Here is a 26,632-nt window from a genome sequence, read left to right on the forward strand (position 1 = left end):
AAGAAATGAAGGTATTGATGAAAAGGTTTACCGCCCAATTTCCCCCTATGACACCGCCTTTAAGAAATGAATTACAAGATTAATTTTTTATCAATTAATTATCAATTAAATATTTTAAAACATTGAGTTTAGATAATGAATTTTGATTTAGTTTTCTAATTCATACAACGTATCAATACATAGCATCAGGTCAAAGTCAGGTTTTCTTTAATGCAGAACTCAAACAAATTTTTCACCCCATCAAAATTGCCGTAATTTCATCAAGACATAAATGTTATATCGTTTCCACTTGTTTAAATCGACACACCTAGAGTCAGAATAGACAATGCGTGGGATAACACAGGATAAAGAACACGAGAACCAGGACTGAAATATAGGGTCAGGATTCACACAAAATAAATTATTATAGGATTAAACATTCTTTTTGAAGAATTTATCGATGTGTAAACTCCGGACATTTTACTCACACAAAATAAATTATACAGGTAGAGTTATACAGTGTCTGTTGTCAGGATTCACACAAAATAAATTACAGGTATAATATATAAAGGAGAGAGGAGAAAATCTTTGGCTGGACCGGGTATCGAACCCGAGACCCCTGCATTACTAGTCAGGTGCTCTAAACACTGAGCTATCCAGGCCGATATCCATGGTCCGTATAGCTTTAACTACTACATTCCTCCATCCTTTAATTTGTCTTCATCCTCGAAGACACACAACCCAGATTCTTTTCGCCCCTGGCAGGAAAACCTGCAGTGCAGGGGTGGTCAATGATACCAACTGTTCTTCTATCTCCTATATGTTACAGTTGGTGCCACTGACCACCCCTGGACTTGCAAGTGAAACTACTGTCAGGGGTGAAAAGAGCCTGGGTTGTGTGAGTTTTGAGAACTCTGCTACACGTACCTGCTAGTTTATGGACTAGGAATCTTTCGCCCTGGTTAAATATCTGTATATAGGACAGATCTTTGTCGGTTGCGTGGTCGAGCGATTGGTACATGGAGTTGTAGTGCTCGATTCTCCTCATGAAATCCTTCACTGCCTCATCCTTGTTCATCCCGATGTAGTCCGGACTGCAAATCTTTACTTCCTGTAAAACCGGAAATATTCCTAAAATTCGACCAATGATGCTCTTCTTGAAGAGGCACTAGGTGCAAGTCCTGTTTGCTGAGTATTAACAAATAGACTAAAAAGCAGTTCCAAGTGACTAAAAAAAACAAAACAGCATTGATATATCAAAATTCATACTTTCTGCAATCTTTTGTTGCCGTGTTAAATAAAGTCTATTTTCTTTTTGGTTTATATTGAAAAAATGGTCCAAACGGTATTGGGTAGAAGAAAATACTTCATTGCAGAGAATGGACTAGGTAATGATAACATTGTGATTCCCCATAAAATTCAAAATTTCAAAGTTTTAAAAAACTTTATCTTTTATTTCACAAAAGTATAATTTCACATATTTAGTTATTTGTAGTTCACAATGTCAATTCAAAGTGATGCAAATTTCCAATCGTTCCCAAATTCAAAATAAAATGCTGATTTTCGGGAAAGTTTTTTTTACAGTAAATATAGAGTGCAGCTTTGGACAAGCAAATTCTTTTTATCACATATGTGTACTAAAAATATAAATTTATGGTATGAATGCGAAGTTTGTCCAAGTCTATGGGAATGGGACCAATGCTAATTCAGTTAGGAAAAATAGTCAAACACAGTTGGCATTAGAAACATATCTACAACTTCAATACGTGGTAGTCTCTTTTCATTTCATGATTACATACATTTACCTACGCAAAATCAAATACATATTCAAGTGCATTAGCAATTATTTTCCAGTGAAAATAGATGGTAAACACTTTAGCGATTATTTTCCAGTGGAAGGTAGACATATCAGCGATTATTTTCCAGTGGAAGATAGACACATCAGCGATTATTTTCCAGTGGAAGGTAGATACATCAGCGATTATTTTCCAGTGGAAGATAGACACATCAGCGATTATTTTCCAGTGGAAGGTAGATACATCAGCGATTATTTTCCAGTGGAAGGTAGATACATCAGCGATTATTTTCCAGTGGAAGATAGACACATCAGCAATTATTTTCCAGTGGAAGATAGACACATCAGCGATTATTTTCCAATGGAAGGTAGACACATCAGCGATTATTTTCCAGTGGAAGGTAGACACATCAGCGATTATTTTCCAGTGGAAGGTAGACACATCAGCGATTATTTTCCAGTGGAAGGTAGACACATCAGCGATTATTTTCCAGTGGAAGGTAGACACATCAGCGATTATTTTCCAGTGGAAGGTAGATACATCAGCAATTATTTTCCAGTGGAAGGTAAACACTTACCAGTACATTGGCCTCCACAATGGTGGGATCATCACAGATGGACTCCACAAAGAACAGCTTGAATTTGTACTGGACCTGAATGATGTCGAAAAGCAACTTCCTCCGTTCTCGCGTCGTGTTGGTGGCATCCAGCACCTGTTTATAGAGAGTATTTAAAATTAGTGAATACAAATTTAATACAAATGTCACCCAGTACTGGTTTATAGACAGTATTTAAAATTAGTGAATACAAAGGTCACCCAGCACCGGTTAAAAGATAGTATCTAAATCTAGTGAATACAAAGGTCCCCCAGCACTGGTTTATAGACAGTATCTAAATCTAGTGAATACAAAGGTCCCCCAGCACTGGTTTATAGACAGTATCTAGGTTAGTGCAAGGTTGAAGTCTAGCACAATTCCATTTCAGTTAAAAATAAACAATGCATCAAGTCAATGTAAAGATCTCTATATCAAAATACAGGTTCACTGGAAACTCACCCCGACTAATGATACACTAACAAACAACATGCTGACTAATGATACACTAACAAACAACATGTTCACTGATGACATGCTGACTGACAACACGCTGACTAATGACACTAACGTCTCGCTGACTGATGACACACTTACTGACGCAGCGTTTTGTTTCCTTATATAACTGGTACTGATAAACGGTACCATTTCCAATGCCAAAAACCGTTGATTTTTCCCAATTTTGAGACTAAAATTTCCCAATTCACTTGCCAAAAAACAGACCGCTGACATCGTATATTGACTTAGTCTGAAACGTTATAGGAGTTAACTAAAATGTTCACTTCCGGTATTAAATCAAAAGTACAGATCATGGCAGTGCGCATGTTTTGTAGAGCTACGACGATTCTAAAACGAGTCTACAACGATTCCTTGTCTCAAATCAGCAAATATTACCGTAAAAAAGTTTGTAAAGAAGTGAATACTTCTTGTTTTGTTCTTTTTTTCTTTTCTTATAATTGAAATCATTTGCCGATACATTGGTAGAAAATTCCCAATTTGTTTGATTTAGACGCTATTATTCCCAAATGAATGGGTACTGGTACTAGAGCCAGTGGGTAGGAAAAAAACACTGCTGTGACGTCTCGCTGATTAGCGACACGCTCACTGACGACTTGCTAACTAACACATATCCACCACGTTTATCGCGACTAGCTGCATATTTCAAATTAAATGTATCTTACAGGTGATTTTAGTGAAAAGCAATTGTACTCACTGCCACTTCACCTCCATTCTGAAGAAAATTACAGGCATCATCAATCGCCATCAACGCACACTTCCTGTAATGACCGAATAGTTTCCATTAGATTTGTAAGCAAATCAAATTACAGTAAGTAATATCATTTACTTTTATCGCTTTATGAACCATAACAGATAATGATGATTTATAAATGCATTAGGATTTCATATAATATATGTAATGCGAATTATAAATATTTATTAGATGGCAGGTTAATGAACTGCAATATCAAATACATGTAATTATGGATATATAGCGCAATAGAAATGAAATCTGCAAGAAGATATATTAATATCTAAAACAATGAAATCTGCAAGAAGTCATTTACCTGAAACAATGACATCCCCTAAAAGATATTCTAAATTACAGAGAATGCTCATAATGTCGAAATCACTCAATTGAACCGATACAATGTCAGTGTGCTGCAGCATCTATTCTAGTTAATATCAAGCTTTGCTACATCTACCCACCACACATATTCCCAGGGACACGCAGTACACACACGCGTACACACAACACTCACATATCCTAAAAGTGGAATTTTAACCAGGAATCTAATTTTGACCTGGTATTAGGAAGCATTTGGAAATCCCTTTGATTGAAGCTGCTCACATTTCTTACTGCTATGTGTTTGCATCGAAAAGTTTACAATAAGCAGCTACATGTATATTGTACTACAGCCGTGTTCTTATTCAGACATCCACATTTATCTCCCCTTTTTATCCTTTCATACAATTCTATATTCGAAGTTGCTGGTGTACATCTCATTAATGGACAGGTAAGAACTGCCACATATCACATTGATTAAGGTGTCATCAATCAGATGTACATGTATAAGATTAACAAAATAAAGATTTACAGTTAACTTAATGATCAGCATGCACAGGAATAGTGATCACTAAGAAAACAGTAAGTACAGTTTGGTTTGGAGCTCTGAGGACTTAAATAACACTTATGGTTTAATTTGGAATTCTGAAGACTTAGATAACACTTAGATTTTGATCTGAAGCTCTGAAGGCTTTGATAACACTTAAATTTTGATCTGGACCTCTGAAGGCTTAGATAACATTTAAATTTTGATCTGGAGCTCTGAAGGCTTAGATAACACTTAAATTTTGATCTGTAGCTCTTAAGACTTGAATTACATTTATGTTTTCATCTGGGGTTCTGAAGTCTTACAATACACATGGATTACACTTATGTTATAATCTGAGTCTCTGAAGACTTAGATAACACTTAAATTATGATTTGGAGCTCAGTAGACTTATTAATAAATAAAACTTGTTTTAATTTGGAGCTCTGAAGATTTAGTTAGATTACACTTATGTTATAATCTGAAGCTCTGAAGACTTAGATAACACTTAAATTATGATTTGGAGCTCTGTAGACTTATTAATGAATAAAACTTATGTTTTAATTTGGAGCTCTGAAGACTTAAATAAAACTTATGTTTTAATTTGGAGCTCTGAAGACTTAAATAAAACTTATGTTTTAATTTGGAGCTCTGAAGACTTACTTAGATTACACTTATATTTTTAATATGGAGTTGTTAAGACTAAGACTTAGTTAGATTACACTTATGTTTTAATCTTTATCGATGACCTGTTATCGTTGACCTAGCTATCGATGACCTGAGATTGATGACCTGAGCCACAGAGAGGTGTACGGAGAAGGCTGCTCTCTTAAAGCAATCAATCTAGCTGTCATTTTGGTGTTGAAAGTTTTTGCTGCAAAATTGTGATTTACTAATTCAATGACAGAAAGCAGAATAAGGTCTATAAACTTTTGCTATTATTATTTGCGTTGGAATTAAATCCTATCCAGAGGCTCTCAATGAAGCAAGATACATTTTAGTCTTCCCGTACAGAAATAGATTTCAATGTAATGGTATATATTTACATGCAATATAGAACCGAAATCTTTATTTAGATAAAATCTTGAACATAGTTTTAATTTTATCAATGACTATGGTTAAAGTTAAATACAAAACTATTATAATAGCATATTAAGATAAAGTTTTCAGATTTTAAGAGAGCTAATATTACTTTAATCAATTCAAACAATTCTTATAACATAAATTCACACATGTAAAATGGACAGTGCAAGCATAAGTGAGATATGTAAGTACAAAATAAGTTAGTACTCCGAAAAAAATAATAATAAAAAATCCCCGACACTCTTCTTCACTTACTGTCTGATCGCCTGGGCTTCCGAGTTATCTTGTCGGAAAAAATCATGACTTCGATACTTATCCGTGGCTGCCCGGCGATATTCCCCAACGTTAAAGGCTGAAAATGTTATAAAACACTCGTCAAACATTTCAGTGACTGTGATCAACTTACTGTCGAAGGGCCTCTGCTTCCACGTTATCAGCACGGAAAAAGTTGTGGCTGCAATAAATATCTGTGCAGGCTTCTCGCCGGTACTCCCCAACATTGAACGCTGAAATAGAGTGGACTGATGGGAAGAGGCAATTAACGTTTTATCCAGGAATAAAGTGAGAAATTTAATATTTGAAAATTCTGACAAATTATCAAATTGACATTATCATGAATATATAGGATTCTTATATAACAGTAATCAAATTTTTCAAAACTACCATGAATAGTAAGTTCTTCTTCAGGTTTATCATACCTAAAATAAAATCAGTCTATAAATATATTTTTGGGTTATTACCGAAACAATTTTTAATGCAGGTCTTCAAAGGCCCCTTCATACAATCAGGGTAATTTTTTTTTCCTCCTAGCTGTTACAGAAGGGTTACATATATGACTTCTAAATGTTGTACTTGTCCTTCTGGCAACTAAACATGTAACAATCTGGGGTTGTTTGATACAATCTGTGTAGTATTTTGTCTACCAAATCTCAAAAGATTGGTAGTATAGCGATATTAGAATTTAGTAATTCAATATATATAGTTTACCATTACTGGCGTATTGTACATCTCATTCTGGTGCATCTAGTCCTTTCTATAAATATGATATACATGTCGTAAATCTAAAAACGTTTCTATATATAGTCCCGTCACCCCTATCAAATTCACATTTAACACATGTTGACAGAATACTGGTTTATAGATCGGTATTGACATTTCATATGCATTGCAGTTAATGGTTCATGCTCCTTGGGTTTATTGATAGAGACTGAGATGCAAAATATAACATTTAGAATACACATTCAACATCCAGATAATAAAAAAATTATATAACTACCTACAGTCTGAAAATTTAGGGTTGGGTTAGAGCCTGAGGGGAAGCCATGCCATTTTTAATTATCTTTAATTATTTGGTGGACACCTTTCAGCATGTTCAGTTTTTTCTCTTGTACTTGCTTCACATTTATCAGGTAAAGAACGAGAAACAGCTACTGTATGATTTCCAGGTCAAAGGACAAGGTCATATCAAAGTCATAATTGTAAAAAGTTTCCCTTCAGTCAGATATCAATTTGATGTGTAATGTTATAAGTATCATTTCAGTTTTCAGTATCATGCTACACTAGTACAGCATAAATGGTTGGTGGCAATAAGAAATGTGTATTGATTTCAAAGTCATTCGACCATACAGTCAAGGTCATGCATCTTCAGTTTCTAATGAAACAATGTTGGGAACACAATTAAAAGAATATCATCTGATCTTTTGTACTTGTAACAGATACAACGTTATAAACACGAGGAAAAGACAACTGCAACGATTCATTTCTTGGTCAAAGATCAAGGTCACATTTATCAAATGCTGTCTTAATTAGTACACAAAGTACTCTATGAGGAAACTGAATGCTAGCTGCTGTGTAGAAAGGTGGTACTCTGCTCTGAGGTGCCCTAGCTGTGACTGAAAAAATAATAATACAGGACTGGTACACAATTTTATCATATTTATAAATTCCACTCCTTCCCAATCCCGTGTGATTCCTGCCCTCTCACACGTCTGTGTGCTGCTGGAGATCATACCTTTAGTTCGGATCCCGATCCAGTTAAGGTAGCGCGTCAGCTTCTTTGACATGTATGTTTTGCCGCGGGCGGGTAACCCCACCATGGAAATCACTGTCGGTTTCTGAATCACGTTGGGACATGATGCTGAAAAGAAAAATCATTTTAAATCAAGTATGGTGTTCCTGTGGATGACATGAGCTTCAAGTGCATGGCTTCAGAAAGGATGAAAAAGGAAGCAAAATTTCGCTCCTTAAAGGGAATGATTCACGATTTTCCACAAAATTTTGTTTTTCACTTTTAATGATCAAAATCATTAATTTTTTAAGCACATTACTCTAATGTGTTTAAAAGATTTGACATAAAAATTAAGGTTATACATTATCACAGAAGGTCATTTTAGAGAGTTTGTTATTTGTTTTGTAAACAAAGATTGCGGTATGTTATATATATTGTTTACGAAATATTCAAAAGAAATGGATATATCAACCTAAGTTTATTATATCTTTCACATTTCTAGCATTCTTTGGGTAATATGTGTCATCTAAAAGTTAAAATTTGTGAGTGCAAAATGAAAATGCTTTATAATACAAAATTAACATTTCACCAATTTGTTTGTATACATGAAAAGACTCAAGTCTTTGATTAAGACTAAAATGTTGCTTTTATTCTTGCGTTCGACAGAAGGTCAAAATTTTGGCTGTCAACATTAAATCAGTTACCTTTTTAATGTTAAATTAACATAAAAAAAAAATTGTGAACCATGCAGTCCCTTTATAAGCTATGTGGTCTCTTTTATCACTGTGCTTTTGAGAAGTTCCTACATTAAATTATTATTATTATACTAATTAAAACATGGTGCTATATCTCACAATGAATTAACTGAGAAGTGGGATAATCTATCAAAATCTTTGGGACATCAATAATGATGTCATATCAACAGTTGGATTTTCCCACTTTTATTTGCTGAAGTAGGGAAAGACACATACATGTAGTTTAGCTCGGAAAAAAAAAAGAGAACAAATATACTACTTAATTTAACAAAATATTCTTCTATCTGTAAATAATAACCTTGATATTAATTCTTTTTTATCTGTCATACAAACACACTGAACTTTCCCCTGGCAGTTTGATGGGTTTATGGATTATATCTGACAGCTGATAGTGTGAAAACATTTATACATGTATGTCATATACACCGCTACCATCTTTATGCTTGTTTGTCTGTTGGTTTAAGTACATCTTCTGATCTCATTCAACAATTTTTCACTTGCAAGGTCAGGATTTAAAACGTTGAACAAGCTAGGTCAGAGATTGCTGTTGACGAAAGTTCCTCACATTGGAGTGTGTTTGGGAGCCACATTGTTATTATTTCTTAGATTCATGAAGGTCAATATATATAAACATGTAGATGCAGGTTTAAATTTAAAATTTTTAAATTTACACACTGAAGAAGTATTTAATAAATATTCTCCTGGTCATTTCCAAAGTCTAAATTATGATTTTCTCCTGGTCATTTTCAAAGTCTAAATTACAATTCTCTATACTGGTCATTTTCAAAGTCTAAATTACAACCTGTTTTTGCACACTGTAGCTTTAAAATCAGAGTTTATAGTTCAGTTCTATTTCGCCAATATACAAGGAAATTATAGAGGGAATACTGAATTAACAACTTTATCATCAAATAACCACTTTAAGCTTTTGACTAATTTGTCATGCGATTGCATACACTTTATAGGCATGCAATCAATCTTAATTTTTGGAGATAGCAAAACAAAATCCAAAATGACTACCAAATGGAAGGTGAACTTACAAATGTACTTGGTAGAATACATATGAATATTAAACTGTAACTGAGCTGTAGACGAAAACGTCAAATACAAATTAAATTCTTTCACCAATGACTGAGTATATCAATGTAAAGGTTTTATTCCCACAGTAGGATCTTTATTTTCATTTTGCATGCCTGAAAAAGCAGATCAGAGATTTCTAAAGAATTCAGGACCTTAAGCTGATATACATTTTCCTCCCTCAAACATTAAAACATGATTTTTAAAAGATAGAGTCTGAGATTATTTTTTTTTTATAGAATTCCATACAAACTTTTTATGGGATTTTGAAAATAAAACTTTTTTGATGTGTTTTCATTGTAAGTCTGTTATAATAAAATAATGATAATTATAATGATCTTTATCAACTGTGGAAAATTCTGTCAGATGGTCCGTGACAAACTCGATAAGGTATACTAATTAATGTACTATCTTTAAAGCAATGACCTGAGAGGGGAGGGGGGACCCGGGCAGACCTCGGGTCCCAGATTTTCAGTAACAAACTCGATATGGTATATACTAATGTAATATTTTTAGATATATGTATAATTCCAAGACGGTGGACTGGATAGAGGTATTTGTACAATCTTTATAGAGCTATATATTAATTCCCAGGCTGTCTCTCACAAACTAGATAGAGGTATATGGACTTGTACAATCTTTATAGAGCTGTAATTCAACACATTTCCAGATTTTCTTATGTTGATCACACATGCTTTTAAACCCAATACATATAAACATACACTGACATACATACTATAGTGAAAGAATAACAACTACATGATTATCCCTATATATATACTAATTAGGACAATGAAAATAGCTAGATTATCCATTCCTTGGCAGACACTGTGTCATACCGGACTACAGGTGCCCCGAGGTCTGCCCTGTCCCCCTCTCAAGTCAGTGACAGTGTGTCATCCCTCCCAGGTCAGTGACTCGAGGTCTGCACCCTCCTAGGTCAGTGACCCGGGGTCTGCCCCTCTCCCAGGTCAATGACAGTGTGTCATAATGGACTGTAGGTGGCCCGGGGTCTGCCCCTCTCCCAGGTCAATGACAGTGTGTCATAATGGACTGTAGGTGACCCAGGGTCTGCCCCTCTCCCAGGTCAGTGACCCTCTACTTTAAAGAGACACACCGTTATTGTCAGAGCAACCTTTCTACAATTACTCCATCTATCATAAATAAATAATAAATCAAATATTACAACTGATACATGTTCCAAGCATTAAATCATAGTTCTTTTGGAACATTAAAATAAAACTCAGACTTGAAGATTACTAATACCTGTTCCAGATCGATGCCAAGCCATGATAATGAATATAATTGATATGAACGCCCAGTTTCACAGTCTCAAGCTCCGTAATGTTATAGACTTCCTCGAAATCAACAGAGCTTTCTCTAGGCGTGCAGCATTCAACACCTGAGAGAATGTTTATAACCCCAAACACGTCTGCCACCCCCTCACCTGTATGTAAACAAAAACTCTAGCATGTAAGCTAGGATATTTAAATCATTCACTGTAGCAGATATATTTATCCCTTTACTAAGTGGCAAACTGTTGTGGGATTTTCTAACCGGTCTCTTGCTTTTAAATGACAGGAACAGTATAGAGTTGAGAGCTCAGCGAGATTTAGAGAGAAGGTGGAAGTCAGACACTCGGTACTGTCTCCTTGTCTAACTACTCGTAAGTCAGGAATCAACAAGTCAATCACATCCCCTTCTTCAGGTGAGGTCATCTCAGGAAGGCCACATCATGCAGAGCACAACAAACCAGGACCAGACGGTATCAGTCATCCTCAAGGTCACGGTTTTATCCTGGTTATCTGGTATCAATAACAAGTTGTCAACAGGGCCTTCATCCACATTCCACCTCTTAGAAACTCCGCATTACCCCCATCCACACACCTCTTACAAATCTTGCATGACCTTCATCCACAATCTACCTCCTAGAAAACCTTGGTCACAGCAACAGATTTATAAAATATCAATCCAGATGACAATTGTATGGGCAGACGATCAATGACAACAGCTAGCTTATTCCAAAATCCCTCCACTTCATCCGTAAAATGACAGAGGGGAACAAGTTACACATCTGATAATATAAAGAGGCTCAGGAAGCATTAATATTGATAGTGTATTAAAGCCAAGAGCAGCCCGAAACAGATTGTAAACATTCCAATGATGTGCACATCAGCTGACGGAAACTCATCAGAATTCTGTAAGCAGAGCTGCAAAACAAATTTATATATAATTGTCCTGTGTGTGCCTGATGCATGTATTGGTACAGTGTATCCGCACATGCATTTACGTAAACAGAGAATTTAATTATATGTTCGGGAGGTTGGACCTGTTAATTGTGCAGCGTTAATATGTAGGAAATCACACTTTTGCAGTGAATAAAATTAATGCATGGATTTCATTTTCCAATTAGGGCCCTATAATTACCAGCTATTATCAGGCATCACAAATCCATCACTAGATCTCTCTCTCTCTCTCTCTCTCTCTCTCTTTCAGCTCTCTCTCTCTCTCAGCAATTATATATATACACCATTATAAACACCAATTTTAATTAAAATAATGGCATGTCTGGAGCCTGCAGAGGGGCTCTGATAAGATCTGGTGTACACAATATGCGATGTTCACACTAGCAAAGCAATGTATCAGGTTAACACCAACTATCATATTAAATAATAGCATGGTGTCATGTTATCTGGAGGGCTATTAAAATTACAACTAAGCATGATATAATAGATCTATAAACAAATTGCAGTCATTGGAATGACTAATATCAATTTGCATACAAGTTTTCAATTGCCACATCTTATTTTGTTGATTGTATGATCTAACTTTTCATGGTCTGAATATTGTCTGGTATTCAGAGCTTGGGGTGCGAGGTGACCCCTGCAATCAAAACATCCATATAGGGAGACATAATGACTTAGCTGCAGGCAATAGGAATCCACTATATACCAGAATTAAGTTCTACATATCTGTAGAACTCTGTAAACATTGTATAAATATATGCACCTAAAATATAAGTAGCTGTGCTATATGGTGGTAAACAGATTAAAACTCAATAATTATAAATAAAAAAACAGGAATGGATCTATATATTTAAAGTAACATATTTAGTTGTCATTTTCGTGGCAAAAATTTTTGCTGTAAAATTTTGATATGCTATTTCACTGACGGGGGAAAAAAAAAAAAGTATATATATACACTTTTCTTATTGATATTTGTATTAGAAAATCCATATTTAGAAGCTCTAAATGAAGCAAAATTACATCATTGTTTTCCCGTACAAAAACTGATTTCTATAAACAGAGTATTATTGAAATATGGAATTATTTTAATTATTGGAATTTATTAGATTGTAGGAAAAAGTCATTAGTCACAACTAACTACTACTAATATCATTAAACTGTAGGTAAATTTACATTAGTTACAACTAACCTACCTAACTAACCAAACTTTTGTTTACTAATATTGGGTTGGCTGAAATTGAAGTAAATCTGACAGTTATTTGAAATGTGACAATTCTATATGCCTGTGTTAAAAGTTGTAATGCACACAAGTTTTCATTTATTTGCATCTTGTAATCTATTGATGTTGCATTTGTTTGTGTCTGTGTTATTTTATTTTTATTTCTCAATCTATGTTGGACTTGCATTATTAATTCACGCATGCGCAGATAGGGGTTATTTTTTGTGTTTACATCGGGGAAGAGGACTGGTTTGGATTTCATCGCGTTTTCGTCGCAGATACATGGGTTTTCTGCATATATCATGCTTTTATTGCATATATCATGCTTTTATCGTCGTTTCCTGTGATGTTGATCGTACGGACACAGGTTGTAGTGCAAAAATGAAATTGAAACATGTCAACATCCATGGAAGCGGCACGACCTTTGATCGGCATTTCAGTGCACTTTGCCGTTGTAACTGAGATGTCTTACTCATAGGGGCGGGATTCCCATGCCATATGGATAGAGTAATGAAAAATTGTTGATAACAAGGATTTTTATTTACTTTGAAGCATTTTATTAAATGCCACGCATGCGCAGATAGAAGTTATTTCTGCCGCGGCAGTACTAACCCCTAGGAGGTTATTTCTGCCACGGCAGTACTAACCCCTAGGAGGTTATTTCTGCCGCAGCAGTACTAACCCCTCGGAGGTTAGTACTGCCACGGCAGAAATAACCCCTATCTGCGCATGCGTGAATTAATAATGCAAGTCCAACATAGATTGAGAAATAAAAATGAAATAACACAGACACAAACAAATGCAACATCAATAGATTACAAGATGCAAATAAATGAAAACTTGTGTGCATTACAACTTTTAACACAGGCATATAGAACTGTCACATTTCAAATAACTGTCAGATTTACTTCAATTTTTATAGGGATAGGCATGCACTGTGCAAATTTCAGCCAACCCAATATTAGTAAACAAAAGTTTGGTTAGTTAGGTAGGTTAGTTGTAACTAATGTAAATTTACCTACAGTTTAATGATATTAGTAGTAGTTAGTTGTGACTAATGACTTTATCCTACAATCTCATAAATTCCAATAATTAAAATAATTCCATATTTCAATAATACTCTGTTTATATAATAATGTACTACATATTCAATAGAACCACAATTTTAAACTTATAGTTTTATTTTCATCAAAAGATTAAGCAGTTAATTATAACAATTAAACAGATTATAACAATTAAACAGATAATTATAACAATTAAACTGATAATCATAACAATTAAAGAAGTCCCTGATAAAGTATTAACATGTGATTGGTTACCCAAAAACAAAAGTAAAATCGAGCGGTTTCATCGAAATCTACAAGATCTTTTTTCAACGGCCTCGCCCAAAAATTTGCACGCTCGATCAAGCGAAGTGACATATGTTACTGGAACAATAGTATAGCCATCATCGGACTGTTAGTTTAAAGATGACAACTATTACTTCCAACTCCAGAATGCTAGAGGTTCACAGTGAGATACTTCTGACTTGTGTCGGTACGGAGACAGAATGCTAGAGGTTCACAGTGAGATACTTTTGACTTGTGTCGGTACAGAGACAGAATGCTAGAGGTTCACAGTGAGATACTTTTGACTTGATGTCGGTACGGAGACAGAATGCTAGAGGTTCACAGTGAGATACTTTTGACTTGATGTCGGTACGGAGACAGAATGCTAGAGGTTCACAGTGAGATACTTTTGACTTGATGTCGGTACGGAGACAGAATGCTAGAGGTTCACAGTGAGATACTTTTGACTTGATGTCGGTATATACGGGACAGAATGCTAGAGGTTCACAGTGAGATACTTTTGACTTGTTGTCGGTACGGAGACAGAATGCTAGAGGTTCACAGTGAGATACTTTTGACTTGATGTCGGTATATACGGGACAGAATGCTAGAGGTTCACAGTGAGATACTTTTGACTTGATGTCGGTACGGAGACAGAATGCTAGAGGTTCACAGTGAGATACTTTTGACTTGTTGTCGGTATGGAGACAGAATGCTAGAGGTTCACAGTGAGATACTTTTGACTTGTTGTCGGTATGGAGACAGAATGCTAGAGGTTCACAGTGAGATACTTTTGACTTGATGTCGGTACGGAGACAGAATGCTAGAGGTTCACAGTGAGATACTTTTGACTTGTTGTCGGTATGGAGACAGAATGCTAGAGGTTCACAGTGAGATACTTTTGACTTGATGTCAGTACGGAGACAGAATGCTAGAGGTTCACAGTGAGATACTTTTGACTTGTTGTCGGTATGGAGACAGAATGCTAGAGGTTCACAGTGAGATACTTTTGACTTGTTGTCGGTATGGAGACAGAATGCTAGAGGTTCACAGCGAGATACTTTTGACTTGTTGTCAGTACGGAGGCAGAATGCTAGAGATTCACAGTGAGATACTTTTGACTTGGTGTCGGTATTCTTAGGACGTACACTGTGGTTCTAACTGGTAGGGGTATTGGTATATATATATATATATGCTACTCATACAGAGCATAGAATGTAAAGCAACCATCAATATACACTGTACAGCTCACATATAACTGCATTTGTAATGCACTCCAGCCAAAGGCCTAGATCTTTCATATAGGTAACTGCAGACTCCATATGTCCAAACAATCAACTGTCAATTAAACTCCATCCTTATAATATGTTTAAGGATTCACACTCCCCTCTTCTGACCCTCACACTTTTAACCAGGTTGTGAATGTTCATTTCAAAACTTTTGAATTCAAGTCCTCCAAATCTGATTTTATAAGACTAATTAAACTATTTTTTTTCTAAGCAGTGTCCCCAAGAATTAGCAACATGGGTGCAAGAGTTGTCCCCCTTTGTATGATAAAAAGATTTAATAAATAAATAAATTAAAATAACTGTACACATACTCATTAAGAACAGATAAACCGGGGGCTATCAATCAGTAATGGACATTATAAAGTCTACCCATGGTCACTTCTTGAGAGACAATTCACTTTCTGCTCATCCATCACAGAATTAAACAACCCTGGAGTTTTGTTAAAATGAAAATTAACCCTCATCATCCATACTCTCTTCAGGAAGCTAGGCAACTTTTAAATATAATTGAATTTAATTACCTGGAGGAACAGGTGTAATAAATGATGGCATGCTGACTCCCTGACACAGTCACAGCCCGACCCTCAGTGAGGTAGCCCGACCCTCAGTGAGGTACCCTGACCCTCAGTGATGGTACCCCCGAAGGAAACGTCTCGAATTGTGAGATACAAATCACACACAAGTCCAAACTGAAAACCTGGTTCAATATATCCCTCTAATGAATTAATCCACTGCTCTCATTCACAAATTAAAAGTTAGAAGTGACGGGGTAAAAAAGGCATAATAAAAATCCTGTGCTGATGACGGATGTACAGGCTATCGAGGCACTCACGATCACAACACCTACTGTTTGTAAACAAACTGGATAAACTTTTACATCAGATAAATAAAATAAACAGATATTCTTTTTGGTGGGAGATTTAATTTACACTGTGCTGGATGACATTCAATGTACCTTGACAATTTTGAAATCCTGTAAAGTTCCACTGTAAGTCAAATATCATCCACTTGTCACATGTTAGCCATCAACTTGTACACGAGCCAGTATGAATACACAGTCTGTGTAGTGTTAAAAAACCCTGACGTGTGTATTATGAGTGTAGTATATATATAAATGTATGTATAAATATATGTCTTTATGTTTACAATTATCCACACAGTTACAATTAGTTCAATACAATCTATAGCCTTCACTGATAGGGGCACTGGCTCTCTGCCATATTTACTCAGATTAAGAAGGTTTCTGGGCCAAGTGCAACAATTAATTATAGATACTATTTATAGTGCATTCATTAATAAATACGTCCTCATTGTACAACATCCAAACTTGAATGTTCTTGCTTTTAATATTGTGTAGCAGCTAGCCCACATAGCTCAGAAAAAAAAATATCAAGATCAAAATTTTAGATTACACTTTAGACATTTGTGTTCAAAATTAAAAGGGAAAAAAATCAATAAATTCATTTTTCAACTTTTAAAATTATCTCCAATTTTCTGAGGAATCTCAAATGAATAAAATTATTACAATCATATAACATATTTCATAATCAATGGTAATCAAATTATCTGCATTATTTTGGACTGTGTTTGTATTCATTTGGGGCTGTCCTCACGGTAACAATTTATATTTCGATGTACTGAATGCGAGTACAATGAGTGTGAGACTCAGATTCATGACATGGGATGAACTAACACGGGAAACTGATTCATGTGATGAACTAACACGGGAAACTGATTCATGTGATGAACTAACACGGGAAACTGATTCATGTCATGAACTAACACGGGAAACTGATTCATGTGATGAACTAACACGGGAAACTGATTCATTTGATGAATTAACACAGGAAACTGATTCATGTGATGAATTAACAAGCAAAACTGATTCATGGGATGAACTAACCAGTGGGGAGTGGAGAGTAGAGCAATTTACAATCTTGACCAGTACAAATACTTCTGACTCAGAGGTTTAGATATATACCAGTATAACTAAAAGTTTAAGAGCTATTTCTATCTAATGAAACACAGAAACCAGTACAAACCAATACGCCGGTTTCGAGATACACCCGAGTTATTTCCCTTTGGAGAACTCTCGTACATAGTGAGGCGCGAACCAATTTGTTTACACGTGAGAGTGGGACTAATATTCATCACTGCGTAAGTGAATGTACTCAGTAAGTTTCTCATACGCTGTTTGATCACCCGAATTCGACTGATACACAAACTAAGTAAGTTATAAGTATTTAGGGAGTAATTAAATACATAGAATTCTTATTATATCACGTTATTTCGTTGGTCATAAGTACCATATCTAAGATATTACTTGCAAATACGACATTGTTTTTATGTTTCCACTTTAGTAAAACATTTCTTTCGATAGTATTTTGTATTTTCCACATTTACTTATCAAAAGATAAGCCGCTTTTTATACATTTCATCGTCTTCCTCGTTGACTGTAGGTCCACTCTGTCCCACTTAGGCATTCAAAGTTCCTCTAATTGCACCTCCTACACAGAAGAGTTCGTATCTCGAAACTGGCGTATTAACACATGTGTATGTAGATTTCAAAACACATTGGTCTAAATTGGTTACATTAACATATTTAAGTATTAAATTAGTGCTTTTTAAAAAACTTGATTTTCTGGGGTTACAATACTGGGTCCCAATGGTAAATAACATCTATTACTCCAGTCAGCAGCAGTCTTCATGAAAACTCACTAACCCGACGCTCGAGCTACTAGATTTCACGCCGGGCTAGTAAAATTCGAGTACGCACTGGCCTGACAGGCTAGTAAAAAATACCATTGATTTTTCTACATTTTTTACAAGGGTCCTGTGGCTTTCGAATTGGGAAAAATTGTCGACATTTCAATCAAACTGGGAAAAATCAATTTTATAGTAAATAAGTTTTAAAATCATATCAAACATTATAATTATCTTTATTTTACACATCTAATTTTCTTTAGCCTTCTAAATTTTTCAACTATTCTATCCAAATTATAATTTCCATAACTCTTTCTTAAGTTGTATATATATAATTCACAGCGAATGTTTATATTTTTCGAATACATTTTTCTTTCATAATGTTATTAGTGAGAAAAATGCAAGCTAAATTGGGGAAAATTTGACAATTTTTAGAAGGGGAAAGGGCCGAATTTCGGACCCAAAATGGGCCTTAAAAATCACTGAATACCGCTTATGTATGGTACAAATTGTCTTTAAAAATCATAGGAGATCTATCGAAGTCTTTAAAACGCTTCAGTCAGCATGGTCAGTGATTCATTTCAATACTTCAACGAGAGTCTCGATGACATGATAACGGTGACTAAGTAAATATAAACACTTACACCAAGAACACTTTTGAAAAATTAAAATTGGGTGCAAATTAATAGAGAATTTAGCGAAGGAAAATCTGATACTGTGCAGAATAATAAACAGAAAAGATACGAGACAGAAAAGAGGAAGAGATCGCCAAATGGAGGGAAAACCGGGAATGGCTACATTATGATGAGATGCAGGACCTGATTCAGAAATAGAAATGGAAATAGAACGCAATTAAAAAGAAGTGAAATTTCATGGTTGTTATTTATTTTTTGTCTTGGGCTACTAAATTTTTTTCTAAATTGACAAAATAGCTATAAGCATGATATGAATTTCCCAATTATTATTCAGATGATGGAAAATAATATTCTAATAAGATTATCTCCATGCACCTTCATCATAGGTTTGTGAAATATCTTAATAATAATAAACAAATCTGTGCATGATAGAAATCTTTTGGGGGAATTTTATTGACTGCATGGGCATTATAAAAAACAAAAATTTAAGACAATAAACTATTTGATACATTGAAAAAGTTTATATTTCCTATAAATAATCAATTACAATATTCCCGTGGGGATCCGGGTTAGAATAGGTCCCCAGTACCCCTTGCTTATCGCAAGAGGCGACTAAATGGGCGGTCCTTCAGATGAGACTGCAAAAATCGAGGTCCCGTGTCACAGCAGGTGTGGCATATGATAAAGATCCCTCCCTGCTCAATGGCCATAAGCGCCGAGCATAGGCCTAAATTTTGCAGCCCTTCACCGGCAGTGGACTGACGTCTCCATATGAGTGAAATATTCTCGAGAGGGACGTTAAACAATATTCAATCAATCAATTACAATATCTGTGATGTTAAAAATGTGTTGTCAAGGGCAATAACTCCTCTGCTGGTATTTTCTCTATTGTATGTCTATCATCATGATCATACCATGACTTCCCCCAAATCCACAATTATTTTAATTTCTTAATTAATATGTATTTACAAAGGAGCATGAGACAATAAGATTAGACAAGACAAACTTGTCAATTGACTATATGGATTATTTATACAACATATATTAAACTGCTAATTGACTACTCTATATACAATTGTATTTCGGACATGCTGTACAACTGACTAAAGTCTGAGATTGCAAATTCAAGTACTCGCCAGTGCAGGTAAATTTAGCAGTGTGGGTGATCAAGAGTTGCAAATTTGTCTCACCCACTTTGGTGAGCAGATTTTTTTCTGGAATTATTCATTACAAGTCATATTCAGTTATTCTATTTCATATGCATGCACTTCTACAGTAAAACGCTTCTCTGACAATGAAAACCAATAAAAAGATCAGCGTTGCCGTCAGGTATTCACATCAGGTTGATAATGGTTTTTTGTTTTCGACGTTATGTCGAAATTAAAGGACTCTTCTTTAATGTGCATATACCTGCCACAACACAGGACCTCCATTTTTAAGGTCTTATCTGAAAGACCCGTGATTCCTACTTCTAAATGCTGAGCGTTTGGTGAAGTAGCAATCACTTATACAGGTCTACATATAGATGTTTACGTTAATTAGATTCGATGAAGCCATGTCACGAGCAGAGTTCGAACTCACGACAACCCATGTACCCAGTTACGAAGTGAATGCTCTACCACTGAGCTATACCACGACCGGTATTATTCAATTTTTAAATTATCGTTTCGTCTTTGTGTTGCCTGGATTCTGAAAATGAGTCAGAGTGTGGGGTTCCTGAATGTTGCAATATTTCAGTAGATCTACACGATTGTTCACTAAGAGTTGATGAAGATTAGTTATAATCCCGATATAATTTTACTAGCACATTTACCTATAGGGTCTGCAGGTTTTAACTGATCAACGCCTGCGCTTTGATTTTCTATCAGTCTACCACAAAAATCGATATACACAGCTGATACATGCACTGCTTAAGTTATGATGCAATGCAGCTGAGGAAATTCGAATCACAAATAGAATATGTGAACTATGTGTGCACATGCTTCAATAATATGTAGAAAAGGCATTGATATAAAGAACTTGTCATTTTAAACTTACAAATCTTACCTTTATTTAACATTGGAACACTCTCTTTCAGAGCCATGCTACCCTGTTGATGTGCACAGGAAATGATGACGTAGAATACAATTCCGGTTTGATTTTGGAGACTAGAGGAAATTCGCTCAGCAAGTAATAATAAATTATATTTCGTATCTAGCTGTTCCTGAATGAAGTGAAGTCGGTGAGAAAACTGTATATAATTCAACTGTTGAGGTGTAGGCTGTAAATTCTTAGAACGTATCGCTATAACATATTCCCAACTGGGTTCATTCAATCACGATTTGAATTTTTAATGCTCTCTCGTGAATGCATTGCGCGGATAAGATATTGACCAGTATAAAAATCAATATCAAGGGTAGACAATTTTATTAATAAATCAAGAAAAAGTTATATACAGACAAAAATATCACAGCAAGCTTTGCAATATTTGTGCACATATACATTTTTCGTGATTGATTAAATTGACAACTCATTTGAATTTGCCAAATGAATATAGATCTACACCTACACTTGCTGAGAAACATGGATAGAATGTTGGTTGTTTTTTTTTAAGGTTTTTTTTTTTTTTTTTTTTTTTATATTAATAAGGTTTTGATTTATGACATGAAATGTCCTCCAAGATGAATAGCCAGTGTTTGCATTGTAGACATTTATTCAATATTAATACCTCACTCTGGCAAAATATATTGTTGGTTTACATATTATATTAGTAAACATCTATCTTTATATTGTTAAGGAAAGAAAGCTACCGATTTTGATGATCGATTATTTTTTTTTATGTAATCGATTATTGAATGTATATATTATATATCTTATAGAATGCATTCTTGAACTAGCTCGTTTTCACTCCTACAAAGTCTAACAGCCAGCTACTATCGAAACACGCATATCTATAGTTCCCAGTTTTGTTTACCCAAAGTAATGCCATATATATCATTTCGTTTCATTGGTTAATGCAATGCGAGTTGACCAATGAAATGTCATAATTCTTCATTCGGAATATCTTGGGTGTGTAGTACATTCTGGAGCTTAGATTTCATACTTATTATCAGGGGTGGGGGGTGGAAATAAAAACATTTTCATATAATATAAAATCTTTATGCTTCCTTTGGGATGCACATTAATTGAAATCATGCGTCCTGAGCAAAGTCAATGTGTAATTTATGTGCGGGACGCACTCCAAAATGAATCACTGTTATCATTTGTAAATGGGGGAAAACATGCAATATTTTGTAGTGTTATGCTTTTTGAAATAAAAATGTGTCCGATTATAATTGGTAAAATCGCATCGGAAGCAGCAACCGATTCCATCCGATGATCGATTATAAAATTCAGCCGATGTCCCATCACTAATGTCGGATTGCCCGAGTCAAAATAATTCACAACTAAGCCGAAATGTCCTCCAAGATAGCCAGTGTTTGCATTGTCGCATTATAGACAGTTATTGCCTCACTGTGGCAAAATATTGTTGGTTTACACTCAATAACATCTATATAGTAATATTATAGTTTCCGTAAACATAATGGTAAATATGATATTAAGAACAATATATCACGTAGAGATAGGTACAACGTGTATAATGTTCAGGAGATTTGGCTAGCTTGTGATATTTTGCTTCATGTCAAATATTGCCCTTATTAAGAGAAAATAATTCACAGCTAAGCTGAATTTTGCAGACTCCGAGGTTTATTTATATGTACAGATATGCAGTGGATGTTACAGTATTGTGGACTTTGATTCAGTAGAGTATGTTAGATTTACCTTTGTATTTCAGACCATAAGCATGGCATCTAGACCTCTGCAGCTCAGATGTAAAACCAAAACTGGCCAACATTTACTCTCGGGATTGAATCTAAATTCTCAAATCAGTGAACTTAAGGACAAGATTGTTCAGGTCACCAAATTCTCCAGAGGATCAATCATAATAAGACAGGGCTACCCCCCGAAAATCATTGACATCAGCGACGAGAACAGCCCATTATCATCGCTCCCGTTCCGATCAGGAGACACACTGATTGTGGAGGAAAATCGTAAACTTCAGGGGGAACTTCAACAGCAGGGAATGGACAATGTCTTACAGAAGCAGTCCATGAACTCTAAAGGAGTCCTAATGAGGAAAGTCGTGCCGGCTGACAACTCGTGTTTATTTACCAGTATTAACGCTTTAATGAACAATGGTGTCGTAGATCTTTCCTGCTCTAAAGCCATGAGAGATCTCATTGCTGGAGTTGTAATGAGTGACCCTGTTAATTTCTCAGAAGCATTCCTCGGAAAGACTAACAATGCCTACTGTAACTGGATCAGGAATGCGGACTCTTGGGGAGGGGCTATTGAGGTTTCTATCCTGTCTCAGTACTTTGATGTAGAGATTGCTGTTGTGGACACTCAGAGTAGTCGCATTGATAGGTTTGGAGAGGACAAACTTTATAAGGAACGGATATTTGTAATATATGATGGCATACATTATGACCCTTTAATCTTGGAACCTTTAGATCCAAACCTTCATGTGCAGACAATATTTCCCACTTCTGATGCATCAGTCCTGGGCCAGGCAATGGAGATCGCATCAGAAGCAAAGTCGGCTCGTCAATTTACGGACGTCTCCAACTTCTCCATCAAATGCCTGGTGTGTCAGAAGCTTCTCACAGGTCAAAGCGAAGCTCAAGGTCATGCCAAGGTCACTGGACATATCAACTTTGGGGAAGTTTGATGTGGAATTAGGCTAGTCTTAGGCAATAAGTAGCTTAACATATGATTCCAGGACTGGCTTAATAGGAGCCTTGTTTCCTTGGGGTAGGGGAGGGGGGGGGGGGGGGCTCTCTTAATACTGATGGGTATGTTAAATTGACAGTTAAACACTCCTTGTGGATATACATGGTTCATCCAAGTTGATAATATGTGCCAGTGCTTTATGTACATGTACAAAGCAATTTGTAAGCCATGTAAGATTTGTTTCAAATGAAAACTGTCTTTTAGTATGATTATTATAATTTATAGATCTATGTATTATATATGCCAATGGCTATATTTCCTTCCAAAATTTTTGGTTGTGCTTTTGATTCCAACTTCAATGTACAAGATATTTTTGTTTGTGTTTTTTAAATTTTACTGAAATTGCAGGCAATTATTGGGTTGGAATTTACTATTAAGGAGTAATAGCAAATTTGAACCCAAGCAAATATGATTGCCTTTGACCAAAATAACTTATTTAAGATTCAGTCTCAGAATTTTTTGGCCAAAAATTTATATTCCTGTGTTGTACTTTTCGCAGTTTTTATTCTATAGACTATGGTGTGTAGGTTTGGACATACTTTATGTTTATGTCGTAGATTTTTTCCCAGTACAATAAAGTTATAAATATGAAAATATGTTCATCTAAAATTGCACTATGTTAGATAATCATTTACAAAAGTGGTACTGTGTTTGAATTAGATTTAAGAAATTGCTTGTTTTTAATTGCAAATGATTGAAAACAAATTCTATGGAATGGTAAATTCTATTAGACATACACTACCTTATCAAATGAAATGAAAGTTTGTTTTTTTTTTTACTTTTTTTAAAAAAAGTTGATGGGGGACAAAAAGGGTGGGAGTGGGGGGTTATGAAGCATAGAAATCTACTACTCCTTTCCAAACAAAGATGCAATATATTTATAAAACCTTACATTTGTTTCAAAGAAACTGAAATATTGAATGAATGTATATAGCAATATGTAGATGCACAAGGTCTAGAAGCATAATTATCATTTACACTTTATTTGATCTCTATCGAGTTATCGTTCCTTACACGTGAGTATAAGGAAGGATAACTCTGGGTAGAATATTATTATATTATGACATGTGATGCTGTATGTGGTACAGTAACCAAAGTAACTTATAAGTTTATGCTATATAGTCTCTAGTCAGCCACAAGTCTTAGTTTAGTTTCATGAATTAAAGAATACTTGCATGATATGATTTGCTGATGAATAAATATTTTGTATTTTGTGATTGTGTGGTACTGTGTAAAGCATTATAATTATAAATGCAGCATTGATAACACAGTCAGAAAGCAATTGTGTTCCAAGTTGACAAAATTTGTTTTTAGCTCACCTGAGCCAAAGGCTCAAGTGACTTTCCTGATCATAATTTGTCCATTTTCTGGCGCCGTAGTCGTTGTTGTAAACTTTTCACATTTTCATCTTCTCCAGAACCACTGGGTCAATTTCAACCAAATTTGCCACAAAACATCCTTGGGTGAAGGACTTCCAAGTTTGTTAAAATGAAGGGCCATGTCCCCTTAAAAGGAGAGATAATCACAATCAAAGTACATGTACTGAGAAGCGCTAAGCTGACTTCATGAATTGTCTGTAATATTAATGAGCAGGAACAACAGTAAAAAAAAAAAAACAGTTCATGCGTTATTCTTTATTTTTGCACAACTAAATAATACATTTCCTGTAAGGAAATAACAAATATGGATTGGAAACAATGTCCTGAAACTTTTCAACATATTCAAATATAAACTTTATATGATTTTGTTCAAAACAATAGTCACCAGAATAATTTTGGTCCCAGCTGGAACTAAAACCCTGTCCTTGGATCATGAAATTTACAATTTTGGTAAAGGATACCTGCTCTTTTTTTAAAATACCTATAATCAAAATTTAGTATCAATAGCATTACCACCGCTGTGGTGGTCTGGATGTAGAGTGTCTGCCCTGTATGCGGACGGTCGGGGTTCGAATCCCAGCCGCGACAGACCTATGTCGTTAAAACAGGTAGTGGCAATTCCATCTCCAAACCCTCAGCATCGGGTGTGAATGTCAAGGGTCCTCGGAGATGGCCTTAAAAACGTATGTCCCGTGTCACAGTAGGTGTGGCACACTAATGAACTCTCACTGCTCAATGGCCATATGCGTCGAACAAAGGCCTAAATGTTGCAGCCCTTCACCGGTCTTGGTTACATCTCCATATGAATTAAAAATTATCGAGAGGGATGTTAAACAAGATACAATCAATCAGTAGCATTAAAGCCTATGCTATTCAAATATTTTACATATAAACACCTTATACCCAGTTTGGCCCCTACCTATCTTCCCAAGTCAAGGGTTTCTGATCTGCTACGCTCCGGCCCCACCCTGGATCATGAAATGCTCTACATGACTATGCATTTTTTTTCCCTTACAGATGTGATATTGTAGAGAATATTTTTGGAAATGTCAAGTTTTGGTAGAAAATGTGAAAACTTGTGTTCCAGTTGTGTGAAATATTTTTAGAATACAACTAAAATGAAACAAATCAGTAGTTTAATACATACATGTATGTCAAATAATAATAGAAAGGAACAAACAACTGGACAGAAAAGAGAAATACACATAACTACATACACTAACTAACAAGTGCCACAGATATTCATGTCAAAACACACCAATAATGCAGGTCTACGAAACACTTTACATCCATTTCATCACCTCACCAGAAACATGCATCTGTATGACTTGTACTACAGAATCCAGTACATGATTATCTGTATATAGCAATCAAACCATGAAAGTGGAGTTATTTTTTGTAATCAATAATGAAGTTGATTTCAATTCAAAATCAGGTTGGAGAGAATGTGAATCCAAATAAGTCCGATAAATACATGTATAACTGAAAACAAAATTTAGGAAATTATTCAAAAAAGATGTTCATCATACATGTGCAATATTAATAATTTTTGAAACTGAATGCTGCATTATCAACAAGAGTGGAAAAAGCTCATTTTTAACATGAAAGTTATTTGTATGTAAAACTTTGATCCCCTATTGT

General features: G+C 35.2%; 2 protein-coding genes across 24 annotated transcripts in view; one reads left to right on the plus strand and one right to left on the minus strand.

Moving 5' to 3' along the window:
• LOC125654772 (6-phosphofructo-2-kinase/fructose-2,6-bisphosphatase 4-like) overlaps positions 1 to 21,560 on the minus strand; it is a 39,494-nt gene extending 17,934 nt beyond the window's left edge. For 5 of the 18 annotated variants that reach the window (XR_008797367.1, XR_007362459.2, XM_048884815.2 and 2 more), the window contains exons 1-6: positions 16,418 to 16,541; positions 7,552 to 7,677; positions 5,947 to 6,046; positions 3,581 to 3,644; positions 2,353 to 2,487; positions 907 to 1,090 (exon numbers count right to left, since the gene is read on the minus strand). Coding sequence is in view for 15 of the 18 variants with exons in the window: in XM_048884815.2 (XP_048740772.1) it covers positions 907 to 1,090; positions 2,353 to 2,487; positions 3,581 to 3,644; positions 5,947 to 6,046; positions 7,552 to 7,677; positions 16,418 to 16,466 (658 nt within the window). In the remaining 3 variants the exon portion in view is untranslated. Of the gene's footprint in view, positions 1 to 906; positions 1,091 to 2,352; positions 2,488 to 3,580; positions 3,645 to 5,795; positions 5,893 to 5,946; positions 6,047 to 6,203; positions 6,239 to 7,551; positions 7,681 to 10,646; positions 11,583 to 15,983; positions 16,542 to 20,846 lie in introns of those variants that run through there. The other 13 variants (XR_008797368.1, XM_048884819.2, XM_056145513.1 and 10 more) reach the window with 10 other exon arrangements.
• Positions 13,080 to 24,826, plus strand: LOC125654777 (ubiquitin thioesterase OTU1-like). Of its 6 annotated transcripts, none has more exons than XM_056145522.1 (3): positions 13,080 to 13,352; positions 20,878 to 20,969; positions 22,615 to 24,826. In XM_056145522.1, exon 3 carries the CDS (start codon positions 22,624 to 22,626, stop codon positions 23,548 to 23,550), a length of 927 nt encoding a protein of 308 aa, XP_056001497.1. In that variant the 5' UTR covers positions 13,080 to 13,352; positions 20,878 to 20,969; positions 22,615 to 22,623; the 3' UTR covers positions 23,551 to 24,826. The 6 variants fall into 6 exon arrangements, with proteins under 6 accessions (XP_056001497.1, XP_056001496.1, XP_056001493.1 ...); XM_056145521.1 differs by lacking the exon at positions 13,080 to 13,352 and adding an exon at positions 17,190 to 17,636; XM_056145518.1 differs by lacking the exon at positions 13,080 to 13,352 and adding an exon at positions 17,190 to 17,619.
• The last annotated feature ends 1,806 nt before the right edge of the window (positions 24,827 to 26,632 follow it).

Source organism: Ostrea edulis, chromosome 7 (genome assembly GCF_947568905.1).
Source record: "Ostrea edulis chromosome 7, xbOstEdul1.1, whole genome shotgun sequence".
NCBI classification, from domain to species: Eukaryota; Metazoa; Mollusca; class Bivalvia; order Ostreida; family Ostreidae; genus Ostrea; species Ostrea edulis.

Excerpts from the sequence above, each read along its gene's own strand:
- LOC125654777 (XM_056145522.1), top strand. The coding sequence starts at position 22,624 with ATGGCATCTAGACCTCTGCAGCTCAGATGTAAAACCAAAACTGGCCAA.